This window comes from Uranotaenia lowii, chromosome 3 (assembly GCF_029784155.1).
Source record: "Uranotaenia lowii strain MFRU-FL chromosome 3, ASM2978415v1, whole genome shotgun sequence".
NCBI lineage: Eukaryota > Metazoa > Arthropoda > Insecta > Diptera > Culicidae > Uranotaenia > Uranotaenia lowii.
Genome location: NC_073693.1, coordinates 15,238,588 through 15,255,708, shown reverse-complemented (window position 1 = coordinate 15,255,708; position 17,121 = coordinate 15,238,588). Strand labels below are relative to the sequence as shown.

The 17,121-nt window shown below is 32.2% G+C and overlaps 2 protein-coding genes across 2 annotated transcripts in view; one reads left to right on the top strand and one right to left on the bottom strand.

Moving 5' to 3' along the window:
• LOC129750601 (electron transfer flavoprotein beta subunit lysine methyltransferase-like) overlaps positions 1-17,121 on the bottom strand; it is a 324,916-nt gene that overhangs the window by 104,529 nt on the left and 203,266 nt on the right. The gene's annotated exons all lie outside the window — the stretch shown is intronic.
• Positions 1-17,121, top strand: part of LOC129750599 (protein prickle-like) — a 73,875-nt gene that overhangs the window by 40,355 nt on the left and 16,399 nt on the right. The window contains exons 3-5 of the mRNA XM_055745563.1: positions 5,951-6,064; positions 14,221-14,349; positions 14,565-14,768. Coding sequence (XP_055601538.1) covers positions 5,951-6,064; positions 14,221-14,349; positions 14,565-14,768 — 447 coding nt within the window. The remainder of the gene's footprint in view (positions 1-5,950; positions 6,065-14,220; positions 14,350-14,564; positions 14,769-17,121) is intronic.

The following is a 17,121-nucleotide window of genomic DNA, read 5'->3' as shown; positions in this document are numbered from 1 at the left end:
TTGTCCAGCTTTTGTTGCATTGTCTGAGTAAAAGTAAAACTCAAAATTCAAAATGGAAAAATGGCGCTTGCGTCATTTTTTTCCCCATAAGGTTGGTCCTCTGTTTCCGTTACAAACATGTAAGCGGCGGCAGATGTTGTTGGACCAAACATGCTTCCAGGCATGAAACGAACACAGAAAAAAGTGTGGGATCCCCACAGAAAAGTTCCCTAACAGTGTGGGCTTATGATAACAAAACACCACTCAAGCTGATAGGACATAACGTTACACATTGAAAGAAAGAGAAGCGAGAAATAGGGTTCAGAAAAAAATGCTCCGAAACAGGAGCCCATCAGATAGCCTATCGAAAGCGATTTGCATACAAATCATCATAATCATCGTCATCTTTATACTCAGTGGAGCATGTTTACTGTCTAGAAGAAATTCCAACCACTAGTCGAACGTGTCGTTCCAGAGAGTTGTTGATCACTGCTGGTAGAAGCGCAACAATACATTATCATGTGTGGTATTTTATTGAAAATTATAATATTTTTCCTCCGATAGCGATGTTCTGAACTGTAAAGCTGTGTTATTAGATGCTTTAATCTATATTCATATTTCATTCGATGAAGTGTGTCGTTCCAGTGGATTCTTTAATGTTGTTTTTGTTGACATACATTTTGAGCCTCATATTTAGCGCTTACAAACATGTGGTAGGTATATGATATTTTTTCGTTAAAAAAACAGTACAGGATAGTTCAACTACTGATCCAATCTTTGTGTTGCAGAGTTACTGTAACTTTTAATTTATTCCCCTTTAGCTTGCTGACAATATTACATGACACAATTCCTGTTAGATGTATGAAATTTATGATGAAATAGCTGACCCGGTGTGCTTTGCTATCTCTTTAAAAAAAAAACTGTTATTGAGGTTTGTTTTCTTTTCAGGCATAATTTTAAACCAAATTTTAACATAATTAAGAATAAACAGTTTCAAAGTGAATTGCAAAGATAAATAAATATATTATTCTGAAACTTGATCTCTTAATTTGTTTTTCAAGATCTGGATACATTGATCTGTTTTCTAAGCTTCATGGATTCTTAAATCATGCCAAAAATCCCCCTTTCAATTCGGGAAGGACTCATGAACCCTATTGAAACATTTTAAATATATGAATAATATCACAATCGTTCCAATTGTGTGATAAATTTTCGAGTCGTGCCAAATAATATATGAACCAAAACTTTATACTCGACTCAAATTATTCGTACGCAAACAACTTCTCTCATCAACTAAATGGTCGCAGTGGAGTCTCTCCCCAACAGGAAAAACAACCTCTCTTATAAGAGGTGGTCCAATTTGCTTGATAAGTCAAAATGTATGTATGTATGTAGATAATCGACCATAGGTGCACGGATTCACCGCAGTTTCACCAACGCTAGCCTTGAATTGCATTCTTGAGATGATTAGTTCGGCAAATCTTAAATGCAAATCATCTCTTACTCGACCCCATACCTTCGTGTAATTTGTTATGAAATGTAAGCATAACGTGTATGTAAATATCTTATTTGGCAGAATGAGTCAATCATTTCCGCAGCCGTTAAAAAATCCATGATATTATTACAATGTTATGAATTTACGACAGGTATTCCGCACTTGCCCGCTCTGCTGGTAAATGATTGGTCGTTCTAGTTAACATAGATATATTTTTCAATAGAAGTTAAATCATATATTGAAACAATGCTGTTCCAATATTACCTTTTCAAAAACCTGAAGGCTTATCTTAGACCGAACCTACCAACCTTATTTGAATTCTCGATAATGAAACTTGATCTCTAAATTTGTTTTCTGGCATTTTTATTTTGTTTTTTATAAGATTAATAAGTTCTTAATTATTTAAATGATATAAATTCCTGACTCTCTCCCTTTTTCAATGCGGGAAGGCACGAACTATACCATAGAAAGGTTGTTTTCGTTCACATGCCACATTTGGCTCAAATTATTTGTACGCAAACAACCTATCTTATTAAATATGGTTCCTTTTGTTCTCGAATTATGCCAAAAAACTGGTAAGGGAGGCCTCTGTCCTTCCCAACCCGTGTCTACTGGTGTGAGGTCAGGGTCTTAAATAATCATTCCATTTTTTTGTATTTAAAAACCCTTTCATAACCAATTTATCTACTCACTGGAAGGAGGGAGGAAACTTAAGTTATCAAAGAACTACACCAAAACAATCTTCCATGTCAAATATTTGTCCATTTGTTAGATAAACTCTCGGGCAATGCAAAAAAAAATGTATGGAAGCTCTCCTTCTCTCTTCCTATATTCTTAATCTTATCCCCCTACTGAAGAAAGGAACGGTTTCAAACAATCACTGAGATATTTATCGTATTGAAATTCCATCCCATGCCAAATTTTGTTCCATTTGCTTGGTTAATTCTCGAGTTATACAAAAACTTGTAAGGGAGTCCCATCCCTACTTCCTATATACCCATTCGATGGAGGGGTGAATACTTAATATCTGCACGATTATTTCTCAAATCAGGCAAAAAACAATTGTACGGAAGCCCGTCTTCTACCTTTACAGCTCCCCGCTAAAAGGAAGGAGGGGCCTCAATTTACCATACAACCATTTCTGGTATTCACATGCCAAATTTGGTTCCATTTACTCGATGAGCTCTCGAGTTATGTTGAAAATTATAAGGCAGCACCCTTACCCTCCCCCTTTCCATCCGACTATGGAAAGAGTTGGGGTTTCCAAGTATTCATAAAAAGATTTCTGTACTAAAATACCCTCCAATGCCGAATTTGGTTCCATTAGCTGGAATAGTTCTTGAATTATGCTATAAAACTTGAAGGCGGCTCACCCTTCCTTTCCCGTCCCCTTCCCGCTGGAAAAAGGGAAACGTCTCAAATAACCACTGAAACATTTAGGAACTTTCCCCGGCCTTCAAAACCTTTTTCTGCCAAATTTTACGTAAATCTGTTCAGTAGTTTTCGAGTCTTAAGGGAACAGGCAGACATTAATTCGTTCATATATATTTAGATTGAATTTATATAGCACCCCTATTTTTAAACAAATTAACGGGTACACTAAGGTTTTTGTTAGTCGGTTTGATTTTGCTCCGTTTTTCTAACACGACTTCTTTTTACATGGTTTTTCGCCTTGGGTACGGTTCTTCAGCACGGCTTTCGCGAATCAACACGTTTTTTGAGCGAAAATATTCCATGCCCTATACATTAACGACGAATTCCATACCGCGTAAAAAAAAAACTTAGTGTATTTAATAAAGAAACTCACCCGAATAAATAAAAACTTTTCCACTAATAGAGAAATTATTTTATCACGATAAATTTTGGATGTGTTGCAAATATAAGGGAAATCGCTTGAAAATGGTTTGAGTTCTGTCATATTTTAGGTGAATGAGAGCTGCCCTTAAGACCCTTAAGTCGGATGGGTTTGTAAGTATTATAGAAACCATCTCCGGTCCCAAAAACCCTTAGAAACTTATTTTCACGATGGCATTCAGTACCTAAGCAACCGAAAGTCACGCACTTAATAAAACATGGAATTCCCACTTTCACATTGAGCTGAACAAAGGTTTTTTGAGACTTCTACGTGCCCATATTATTCAAAAAATACTTTGAAACTTTCAGCGCCTTTTGAAAAATTAAAAAGTTGATCACGGAACTTCTAAGTGCTTTCCATGGAACTTGTCAGCACTATTCTCTTGAAAGGAATCATGTGCCTGCTAAAGATTCAAAATGAGCCATTTTAATCGAATCAGAAACCTTCAAGAGACTTTAAAGTGAATTCTCAAAATGATCTGTCAAATTTCTGTCAAATATTCAGCAAAACAATCAACTCGATTCTCAAACAAAATTGAATTGATTTTTAGCTCTTGCGAAGGTACAAATTTTTTAAGCACGATTTTCATTTTTTATATCTAGCGCTTATCTTTTTCCCGACTTGAATACATTACACGGTTGGTAAGAAACTCCTGATAAAATGAGTCCTGAAGCACCCACCAAAATGATCATCGTCATCAACAACACAGCCGTTCGAAGGAAATCAGACCCAAGAAAGATATTCATCAATGGCATGGCAACAATATTAAGCTGGGCTTTTCGATCAGTGATGCTGGTGACTCGGAATCAATCTGAACGCTTCCAGAAGTGCAAGCTGCCGCCAAAATTTAAACAAACGCGGACCTCATGATTTTAAAAAGAATTCAATTGGTGATGAGTAAATATGGAAAAGAATATAATTCAGGAAATTTCGTTCAATTATTATTTATTAATCAAGGTAACAAATTTAATCATCTCCTGGATCTCCATGATTAGGGGCAGAGGATCAAATCTCAAAGCGGTATATTGTAATTTTTGGCCTCTGGCAGATAATGATGAAACATACATAAGTAGGATCAAGTGCGAGGTATTCAAGAAAAAGCTTATTGAATTCTATGCTAATAAGTGAGTGAGATGGCCAATCAGAAGTTCTGTCGCAGCCGTTGTGTCATCCGGTTGTCAGAGAGATCTGTCAATCGGTATTTTTTCGTTTAGGTTTTCTAGAGATCTCATTGGAGCTGGTTATCATTCTCTTCAGCTACTTAAACGAATTTCCAAGTAGCTTCAAGAACTTAAATTTGGGCTGAATAGAATTCTCTAGCAAAAGGAGGAAAGGCTGATTAAGCTTAGGTAGTTTTCGAGTCTATAGGGAACAGACAGGCAAACAAAAAAACATTCATTTTTATATATACAGATAACTGTTTTGGAAAAATTTTGGCGTCTTGCACTAGAATCTATTGACTCTTTAAAGTTTGGTCCAAATTCTCGTATTTTGCAGAATTGGAAAAAAATAAGAAATTGAAAACTCAAAAAACTTTTTTTTCTTGGGAAAAAATTCCTTTAAGCCTTTTGAAAGTTGATCATTGAAATAAAAACTTATTTTATATATTTTTTATAGTTTTACAGTTTTTCGAAAAAAAGGAATTAATTTTGGACATGGAATCAAAAGTTTTTCAGAAGTAATCTAAAAACAACAAAGCTGATACCAAATAACTAATTGCATATTTGGTATCAGCGCGCCCAAGTAACTAAAAAAAAATTATTTTAAATTTTTTGCACCTCGGAAAAATGTGAAATTTGCTGTCTCGTGTTATTTATAGGAATTTGAAATTAGTTCACTTTTAGGTTTTTTTGGAAATTTGAAGCCTCGAGTCTTATTTATCACTATGAAATTTCTTGAAAAGGACCTTTTACTCTTAAATGTGTTGAAGAGTCATAACTAAACTTATTAAAACTAGGTTTGTCACATGCCATCTACAACCTTCCAATCCCATCGTCTCAAAATGAACCAGATATGTAAAACTCTCCTGTCACCTGATAATGAAGCAGAGATAAAAGAAAAACATGCTAACACGGAAGATGGATCAAATTCCACGCTGATGACACTATCGATAACTTGAAGCAGCAAATCTTTTCCACACGCATATTTACTCATTATCAAACCTGATATTCTTTGGTAAATAGATTACTAAATATTTCACAACTCGTCCACCTAGGAAAGAAGATGCATCAACCAAACAAGTTTGGATCTGTTTAGCTAATGAAGTTGGTGCTGCTGACCCACTTTTTTTTTGGTCACATGTCTTTGGAGCATTTTTTTTTCGTTTCGTTTCAATCTGCCTTTTACTGGTAGCAGCAACTGCCCGCCATAAGTCAATCAAAGCATCACGCTACCAACTGGCTAACGTCTTCTTGAGTGAATGAGGAAGAAAAAACACGAAAACCAAACAGCAAAAAAAAAACAAACCGGAATGTTATCTCATCGAACCATAAAACAAACCATCATCAACATCATATGCATAAATGAGAATGTGTGTCTTTGGGTAGCTTTCTTCTTCATCCAATTTTAGTAGCAGAAACAAACTAATCGTCACCTTTTTCCGCATTTTTTCACTTTTTCAGGTCCATCTCTACTTCTCGGCCATCCCGGAAGATAAGGTGCCCTACGTTAATAGCATCGGCGAACGTCATCGGGTGCGACAGTTATTGCAGCAGCTGCCTCCGCACGATAATGAGGTAGGTTCCGCAAAGAGCTGATTATACTTACTAACCGGGTGCCTCTTAAACCCCACGTTTTTCAGGACCAAGACAGGGTCTTCTAGAGTAACATATGTACGATTGGGGCCTGAAGAAAAAATACGAAAACATTCTTTAGTGTCCACAAGTTAACAAAATTTGAAATTGAAAATTGAAAATTGATAAATTCAAAGTTGTACTTTGAAGTTCTGATAGAAAATTTCTAAAAAACAAATTCTGAATTCAGTCACCCTATGCTAAAGTCGTTTCCAAACGTTACGATTCACTCATTGGTCATTTCGAGCAACATGTCCAACCCTTTTGGTCATCTCATTACTGGCGTGTTGTTGGGTGCCAGTTGTCTCTAATTATGTTTGCACTGCCATCGACTTGTTTGGGATGATACGCAAAACTTACCACTCACTGTCCGGTGCCGGCCAGTGTATTTTCTTCGATTTGAATCGTCCGTGAGATCACCTCCAAGTAAGGAGTTCAAGAAAGTACAAGCAAGGTGATGCTCGAATGATTGAGTAAAGTATCTTTGCAGCATAATTTAACTGTAATTAATAGATTTACATATTTTCGGATTCCAAAGTTTATTTTGTGAATCTTTAAAAAAGATAGATTTTTCTTTAAAATTTCCAGATTGTTGTTTTCAATGTGGAGTTCTGATCAATTCTGAACCCACTTTGAGCCAACTAATTGTTTGTGCTGCTGAGCTAATTTATGCGCACGATCCACTTTGCTCGCGATCAAGCGGCGGCACCCATGCGTGGTCTCTTCGATGGATCCCATTCTTGAATCCAGTATTGCAGACCTAAGACAAATAAACGATCGCAAAGAGTCACTTTTTTCTTGGCACTTGTCAAATGATGAAGTGTGTTGAAACCGTTGCGTTGTTGAAACTTGTATTGCTGCTAGAGAGGTCTTTGACAATTGAGGCAGTTTGTTTGTGGTTCGGTTGGTTTATGCTGCTGCCTCTTAATGAAAAGGTGTGAGCTTCGAAAGAGAACAAAACTACAATTATGAATATCATGCTTTCTGCACCGTTGAATTGTTCGGAGGTGCGACTTTTGGAGCCATACCAATATTTGATATGTTATTTTCCATTACAATACAGCTTCAGAGTGCCAATAGATAGCATAGTATTTATAGTTTTTATAATTTTAAAAAGTCTTAAAATATTACACTTCAATTGATCAAGTAAAATGGTTTTCTTACCCCCAACTTTTAGTCCCGGGTAGAAGATTCGGTCGGGGAAAAAATATTGTGAATCCTGAATCCCAGGAAACGCTAAAATATCCCGGGAATTCCCGAAGCCAATACAAAGTGCTAAATTATAAAAAAAAATGAACGATCCAAATTGGCAAAATAGATCAGATTGAGCAAGGAAAATGATAGTTAACCGTGATGCTTAGACTTGAACTTTTTTTTTTCGCAAACTTTTGACAGTAGCAAAACCATCAGAAAAATGACATATTTTGGAACAAAAGGATGGTTATCTGAGAATTTACAAGAATTGATGAATAACCTGAACCTAGTTAACCAACTTCTATCAATAGTGAAAAATCTTTCTCAATTACCGTAAACTGGGTGAACATTGATCACTTTTTTAATTAATTTTCGGTGTTTCTTTTTTGTAACACTTAAAAATTTTAAAATACTTACTGAGCTAAGGATTATAAAGCATGGTCATTGAAAACTAAATATTCAAAAGACATTAGTGGTTATACATAACTAAATGTTTGATACAATAACAGATTTCATGTTTCTGAGTAACTTTGATCACTATGGTTTTTACGTACCGTCGTGCGGGGGGACAATGGGCCAAAAATTGTGGTGTTTGTGTGGTTTTCTGAATAACTATTGTAATTTAGCTTATTCAGAAAATATAAGAAAGCAGATTTGTTTTTGAATAGTATATATACAACTGCACATAATTTGGTTGAAGAACATTATTTTTTTGAAAAAGTTACAAGAATAAGAAAATTGGCCTATTCTCAGCCCTTAGAGGGGGTGACTATGGGCCACCTTTGTAATAGTTGGCTGATTCAAAAAAATATGTTACCAAAAATTTTAAAAAAAAAATTCCATTGTTCCATATGTTGAAGTGAAGAATTATCCCTTAGAGTGCAAAAATTTCATCTGTCATGGATTTTGGCTAACAGTTTCATTTAATGATGATCAATAAATATCACTTTACTTCGACCGAGGTTATTCATTCAACAGAAGCAGATAAAATCATTCTTCGTTCTCTATCTCATATTCTAATCCGTTGTATTTTATATAAATTGCTGGTAAACATTCCTGTAATAATTTGTTAACGTGGTATATGAATGGCCCTTTTAAATGTTCTCTCACGCCGGTCCTTGCTGATATTAATTTGTCTAGAAATTTTTTCGAAACATGAATTGTATTGAAAATTATCCTAATTTAAAAAAAAAGCTGAATGTTTTTTTTTTTCTTTTTAAATTCGAAGTAAAAATCTTAAATTTCGCATCATGAGACGAAAAACAGCAACGTCTAAAGGCTGCGTAATATGTGTTGAGTTCGGAGAGGGTCGTTATCTCCGATTGCTGCATTTATGTGTTTTGGAGCTCAAAAATTAGCTTAAAGGCTGTTGAAAACGATATCTCATCTTAGCCCAATTTCACCCCATTTGTACATTTTTAATTGCTTCAAAAAATTGGAATAACTTCTAACATATTCAACCAATTTGTAGAAGAAACATTATTTCCGGGTAATCAGATCCTAATGAACGTATTTGTTAAATTTTCTGGGATTCAAATTTGTGGGATGTAGTTTGTTTTGAACTCAATTGAATTTTTCAACGTTTTCTTTCAAAAACAAATATACTCAAAAGATGGACAGCATGGTGCATACATTTAGAGGCAAAAACTATAAAAATTTCTCAATATTTTTTGGCCTCAAAAACAAATGAAATTTTACCCTAGGCCCCTTCCCTAGGACCTCCCATTGTTCCCATGTTATTTTATTCTTCAGACTTAACCATTTGATGAGGTTTTTAGCCTTTTTATTCTATATAGTCTTTCTCATAGAAAATGTCCTTTTTTCTTAAATTTCCAAAAATTATCACAGAATGTCCATAAAAATAACACTAAAACTATATTCATACAAAGGAAAAAAGGTAAAATTTCACAATAAATAACCGATTTGCTTCTAAATCCTATCATTTTATCAGAAGAAGTGTTTGTTAATGAGTCTGTGAGGAAAACAGATATTTTAAAATCTATAAATTACATTTTAAGCAATATAAAAAATCTTCAACTACAAATCAAATTTAGCTCATTTGAAACTTCATAGGCTGAAATATAGACTTTCTAACGTATAAAACAGTTTGCAGATATTTTAACTTCAGACTTAGTCAATGATGACTATCTATAAAAATTTCATGATGATAAAAGTACCCCAGTTTATGGTATTTCAATTTTTTGCAGCAAGAACCAATCAAATTTGTCGGTTAAAGTATTTAGTTTTTGAGTCTTGTGTTTTATAATTGCTAATTTTATTTTCGATGCATAAAAAATTTGAAAAAAAAATTGAAATGTTTTGCAGTACTAAGACGTTAAAAATTAAAAAAAAACCATATAGATAAGGTTTTGTATGACAAAAATGATGTTGATTTTTCAGTACAAAATATTGAATATTCCCATACAAACCTAAAAGTTTAAATTTACTCATGTAAACTTTACTTAAAAATTCTGCAAAAAATCATGGATGAGTTTTGAACAAAAATGAGACCTCAGGGTTTAAAAAATTTAACAATTTCCCCAAATTGATTCAGTCTAATGTCTCATAGAATAGTGCCAAACTCAAAGCACTTGAAGGAGAGCATAATACACATTATGACAAATCGAGATGACTTATTTTTGTAAATGACCTCACCCTCTTAAAACGGGGGTCATTCCCTAGATCTAGAAAATCTCGTCGGATCCTACTGCTACACATTTGACTGGCTGTTACAGTCTTTTTCTGAACTTTTTTTTTAAATTTTCTGAGTGCAATTAATATAATGCAATTCCAATCCATCAATAGTATAAGAGTAGATGAAATGCTCAAAATACATTTTTCAAGGTTGGAACTGTTAATCCTTTCCTTCCCACAAAATTTTTCACATTTCGAAAGTAGAAATATTTGGATCATACATGCTCCACTGCAAAGATAACACAACACGAAGAGTGCGATTGAAAAAACAGAAATATTGGAAAATACATGGAAACCTATAACTTTTTTGATCACATACTAAACAACCCTGTTTTGCAAAATATTTTTTGAGTATATTCACCTTAAAATGCTAACCTATGAATAGTTTAGAAAATTTTATTTATCTTCAACAATGATCGCCAATATAACGCTATAGTAAAAATCACATACATACTTGTCCATAGGGGAAAATGAGTAGACTTTATCCCAGAGGTCTATGGAATAGTCCATAGCTATATCTCGAAACCAGAATGTCTTACAAAGTTGAAATGATCTTTAAAAGTATGAAAAAATGAGCAAAACAACAATTTGTTACCTCATAGAATTTTAACATTTTTTTTTTTTTGAGTAATTGAACTTAGGTTGAAAAATTGATCAAAATGTGACTTGAACATCTTTTTTTATTACTTTATAATAAAAATTATTTATTCAATCAAATATGTTAACCGTTACTGTCAGGGCCGTAGGAAAAATCGGCCCTTATGGGGGTGTAAGTGACATTTTTTTTCCTATGACTTTTTTGCTTGAACGAAGAAAAGCAAAAAATAATAAGTAGGTACTTTCTCAGTATTCAAGTTAAAGTTGTTACACATTAAAGATTATTTATTTTAAATCACAAGTTTCGAAAAAAAAAATCCTTGTAGTTGTCAATTTTTTTTTTTCAAGAACAAATATGGAGATTTGTGATACAGCTCAGTTGGCAAGTCATTTTCCACCTGAGCTGATGACCGTGAGTTCGAGCTCAAGAATAAACATCGAACACAGTTGTACCAGATAAGTTTTAACAATGACTGTCCATCAAATGCATCGTTGATAAAAGTCGCGAATGACACATAAAATAAAACGAATAAATAAGGGATTGAATGAAGCCTTCAATCATTAAAAAGAAAAAAGGAATGTTTATTTAAATTAGCAACCAAATTCTTTTTAACCACAAGCATTGGTGAAAATTTAACAAACATTTAGAAAAAATATTTGTGGTTAAAATGAGGACTATTTCCTACTCTTCTTAACTCAAAGAAAATTAAAAATTATAGTATATCTTACTTTTTTTTAAAGATTCTGTTATATATAAAATGATAGATGTTAAATGAAAGTACCAGCTGAATTTCACCTGATGATCAAATAATTTCTTTTATCAACAAAAGTTATCACTGATAATTTTATTTTTCATTATTAGAACCCTGTTGCAAAGTTTTTTCTTTAGATTTTTCTAAAAAACCAAATTCTTTTAAATAAATCTAGTTTTTTAATATAATATGTGATTTTCACCAGGTTTGAATTTTTTAACAGTCTCTGATTGCTTTTAAAAATTTAATTTTGAATCCATAATCAAACTTATTTAAATTTAATTATCATATTTATATTATAATCTTAAGCATAAAATTTAAATTCGAGCTGATTCTAAATACGAATTTTGTGATTTATTTCCGAGTCTGAATTCTGCATTTTAAACCTAAATTCAAAATCTGAGTCTAAACTTGAAATCGCTTGGTACATCTTTGTACCTGAAAATATTCAATTTTCGAAGTTGATGGAAAGTATAAGAGAAACATGAGGAATCAAAGAACGAAAGAACATAAGCCGTAAATATTATGAATTTTTCGAAAAAGATACAACGGCTCACCGGCAGGACTTAAATCCGCAATCTCCGCTTCAGTACAACGGCGCGTTAGCCAATTTCACCACGGTGAACGTGATGGAATCGACCGACACGAGCATACACGTCGAGCTGCAACGATCAACAGCTTGACAGCTTGACAGGTTGACTTATTGTTGCTTATTGCCACTGTTTAAAAGTAATCAAAGTATCAAAGTAATAGCACGATGCCAGAAGTATTAAAATGAATAATTATAAAATAAAAATGGAATGAAGTAAAAAAAAAATAAATAAAATAAAAAAGGAATGAAATACTTACTCTGTGACAAAAAAGCATGGTATAAAATATTTGGAGAACCCTAACTTTTCTTGTGCTTCATTGAGATAAGGATCCCGGATAGTAAAATTTACATTTAAAGTTTTAATTTTTGATTGAAAATCTTGATATGCAATTCGATATTTAATATATACTTATAGTTAGAATTAACATTGATAAATTTGATATTCAAATAATCATGTTCATAATTTTGATTTATTTTCATATTCATATTCAGGCCAAGCATTGAGATTTTAACGTTCAGAACGAGAACTGAAGTTTGGGAATGAATTTATATAACTTATTTTATAATTTCATAATCGAGACCATTTTATATGATTAAAATATTGACACCTAAGTAATTTAAATCAATGGCACTGTCTTATGAATCTCAATGTTAAATCTAAATCAAATCACTGAATTTATAATAAAAATTGGAATTTGGAATGCAATCCAATCGAGATCATTAATATAACTAAAAACGTAAAATTTAATTCTTGAGCCTAAGCTTGAGCAAAAACCCTAAGATCGCTTAATCAATTGTTACATGGCCAGTAAGGTGTGTCGAATCACAACTTTTCTCGAATTTTATAAACCCTGTTGTCTAAAAAGATTCCTTTTTGGTAAAAACGAACGACAAAATGTTTACATATTTTAAATTGAGATTTAGCTGACCGGGTTTGATCTGAAATTTTGTTTGGAGAAACTTTCCCCTTTTTAGTTTCTTGAGTATTTTTTTCTCACACAATGCAAATAAAATTCCAATATATTGTGCTTACTGACTACAACTTTGCGCAAAACGGAAAAGCGGAAGGGGAAATAATATGACGAGAATAATATGAGAAAATAATTATGATAAAATAATTATGAAATAATGATATATGAGAAAATAATTATGACGCCCCAAACAGAGCATTTTTTTCACGAAAAGAAATTAGCAACACTGATAGATTTCCCGTCCAATTTTCAGAAATATTATTTTAACAAGAAAGTTATTGACTTCAGCGACTTAAAAGTTATGATTACCTGAAAAACAATGGTTTTGTAAAAATTGAACTAAAATAGGTGGAGCTGTCTTTTTTTCTTGTTCAAATTCCATTTTGAATGAGGTTTGAGCATTTAGAATAGTCATGATAGATTGTTGTAGCAACGATTATGAGCCACCACTTACCTGTTCATTAACATCTGTTGAAACCGAGCAATTCGAAGTCAACGTCTTCCGCAAAGTAGAACCAGAAAATTTTCCAGTACGCAACATATAAATTCATACTGGCATTTTTTTTGCATTGCGTCAGAACAAAATATTTAAAAAAAAACCAAAAAAAGCGACAATCTTCGTACAAATTTTCGTGTATTTCCATACAAAATTTCAATTCAAAACCCGAGTAACTAAATCTCATTTAAAAATTTTTGCAAAAAATTCTGTCGTTCGTTCTGACTTAGGCAGTAGGGTTTTTAAAACTCGATAAAAATTGCAATTCTTCACATCCTAATGGGTAGCTGGTAAATTTTTAACATCCCAAGCAACCAAAAGTTGCATTTTTACTTAAATGAAGGCTTTGAAAGTTGCTTATTGGCAGACAAAGGAAAAAAAACTGCTCAATTCCCTTGAGTGAACTGTATGTAGGTATTCATTAATGAACTTGAAAGTTGCAAAAGTGATTTAAAAGCACGTTGTGAGTTGTAAGTTGATTTTTGAATGATTAAAACACTGTCCCCTTCGTTATTTAAATGAGAATTGTGATCGACATACTTGTATAACCATGACCAGAGAGACTTGAAACCGCTAAGAAACCAAATAGAGTCAAACAACGCGTAGAAAACAAATATTTATCCTTCTTCCATCTCTTTGAAACAACTTTCATTCCATCTCGGGTGGTGACCATTTGTGGTCTTATCTACCCTGACCAAACCACAAAACCCATATCATTTAAGTTTATCTACAACAGTTTTCTCACCTTCCTGCAACCTTTGCCGTTTGATTATGAAAATTTATATTTGTTTCTCGTTTTTCAGGTGCGATACTGCCACTCGCTCACGGACGAGGAACGCAAAGAGCTGAAACTATTCTCGGCCCAAAGGAAACGGGAAGCCCTCGGTCGCGGCACAGTCAAGCAGCTGGCCACCAATCAACTGTGCTATGGGGTATGTACTGAAATTTTTATGGATCCGGGGTATATCACGGTCATATTTTATTGACTGATTCCGAAAGAATTCGAAATTTGTTTCGAATGATTGAAAGAGAACAGTCTGTAATTAAACAATAAAGATTGAGACTACTTGACTAGACTACAATTTGAAACATTCGATTTCAACAGATTTCTTAACACTTTCTCTTCCCTCTCTTGAAAAAACAATAGTGTGGCGAATGTATCTCTTCCGGCGATATGGGCGTGTGCGCGTCCCGATTCGATCAGGGCACCTGCTGGCATCCGGCCTGTTTCGTGTGCTGCGTCTGCAAGGAACTGCTGGTGGATCTGATCTACTTCCACCGGGAGGGTCGGCTGTACTGTGGCCGGCACCACGCCGAGACGCTGAAGCCGCGCTGTTCCGCGTGCGATGAGGTAAGAAGCGGAAAGCGAATTTAAACATCAGAGGGGGGTCCGAAGGAATGTACTCGAAAAAAATGCTACACTATCTTTCGTGAACTTCGATTAGGTGGATGGATTTTTTTTTTTTAATTTGCTTCTAACACCTTTTAATACTTAAAAAAATATATTCTGCTCTTAGCAAAATTATTTCCTAATGAATTCAATAATATATTCTTAATTTTGTGATCTGGTATCTGGATGAAGAAATTGTCTAATGTTGACTAGAATTTGAAATTTATGAGACATGTATCAAATTTTTACAGAATTTTATAGAATTTTACAGAAGTTTACAGAATTTCACAGAATTCTACAGAATTTTACAGAATTTTACAGAATTTTACAGAATTTTACAGAATTTTACAGAATTTTACAGAATTTTACAGAATTTTCCAGAGTTTTACAGAATGCTACAGAATTTTACAGAATTTTACAAAATTTTACAGAATTTTACAGAATTTTACAGAATTTTACAGAATTTTACAGAATTTTACAGAATTTTACAGAATTTAACAGAATTTTACAGAATTTTACAGAATTTTACAGAATTTTACAGATTTTACAGCATATTTAAGAATTTCACAGAATTTTACAGTATTTTACAGAATTTTACAGAATTTTACAGAATTTTACAGAATTTTACAGAATTTTACAAAATTTCACAGAATTTTACAGAATTAAACAGTTTTTCCAAAATTTTACAGAATTGTACAGATTTCAACAAAACTCTACAGAATTTTACAGAATTTTATAAAATTTCACAGAATTCACAGAACTTTTCAGAAAATTTCAGAATTTTAAAAAATTTCACAGATTTTTATAGAATGTTACAGAATTTCACCGAATTTTACAGAATTAAACAGCTTTTCAAAAATTTCACAGAATTTTTCAGACTTTTACATAATTCTACAAAATTTCACAGAATTTTATAGAATTTAAGAGAATTTCACAGAATCCCCAGAACTTTACAGAATTTTACAAAATTTTACAGAATTTCACAGAATTTTACAGAATTTTACAGAATTTTACAGAATTTTACAGAATTTTACAGAATTTTACAGAATTTTACAGAATTTTACAGAATTTTACAGAATTTTACAGAATTTTACAGAATTTTACAGGATTTTACTGAATTTTACAGAATTTTAAAGAATTTTACAGAATTTTCTAGAATTTTTCAAAAATATTCAGAATTTCACAGAATTTTAAAAAATTTTACAGAATTTTTCAGAATTTTATTGATTATTATAGTATTGACCGAATTTTGTAGAATTTAAAAGATTGCCACAGAATTATACAGAATTTTTCAAAGTTTTACAGAATTTTACAGAATTCTACAGAATTTTAAAGTATTTTACCAACTTTCGGGATTCGGGATTTCACATAATTTTACAGAATTTTACAGAATATTTAAGAATTTTACAGCATTTTTAAGAATTTTACAGAATTTTACAGAATTTTACAGAATTTTACAGAACTTTACAGAGTTTCAAAGAATTTTACAGAATTTTATAGTAATGAAAGAATTTTATAGAATTTAAAAGATTGCCACAGAATTTTACAGAATTTTACAGAATTTTTTGATATTTTACTTAATTTTTTAGAATTCTATGTGTTTTCACAAAAATTTACAAAATTTTACAGAATTTCACAGAATGTAACAGAATTTTACAGAATTTTACAATATTTTACAGAATTTTCTAGAATTTTTCAGTAATCTTCAGAATATCACAGAATTTTTCAAAATTTTTCAAAATTTTACAGAATTTCACAGAATGTAACAGAGTTTTACAGAATTTTACAGAATTTATTAGAATTTTACAGAATTTTACAGAATATTACAGAACTTTACAAAATTTTACCGAATTTTTCAGAATTGTCCAGAATTTTACAGACCTTCACAGAATTTCATAGTATTTTACCGAATTCAATAGAATTTTGAGGGATTGTACAGAATTTTACAGAATTTTACAGAATTTTACAGAATTTTACAGAATTTTACAGAATTTTACAGAATTTTACAGAATTTTACAGAATTTTACAGAATTTTACAGAATTTTACAGAATTTTACAGAATTTTACAGAATTTTACAGAATTTTACAGAATTTTACAGAATTTTAAAGAATTGTACAGAATTTTACAGAGTTTTACAAAATTTTACAGATTTTACAGCATTTTTAAGAATTTAACAGAATTTTACAATATTTTACTGATTTTACAGCATTTTTAAGAAATTAACAGAATTTTACAAAATTTTACAGAATTTTACAGAATTTTACAAAATTTTACAAAATTTAACAGAATTTTACAGAAATTTATAGAATTTTA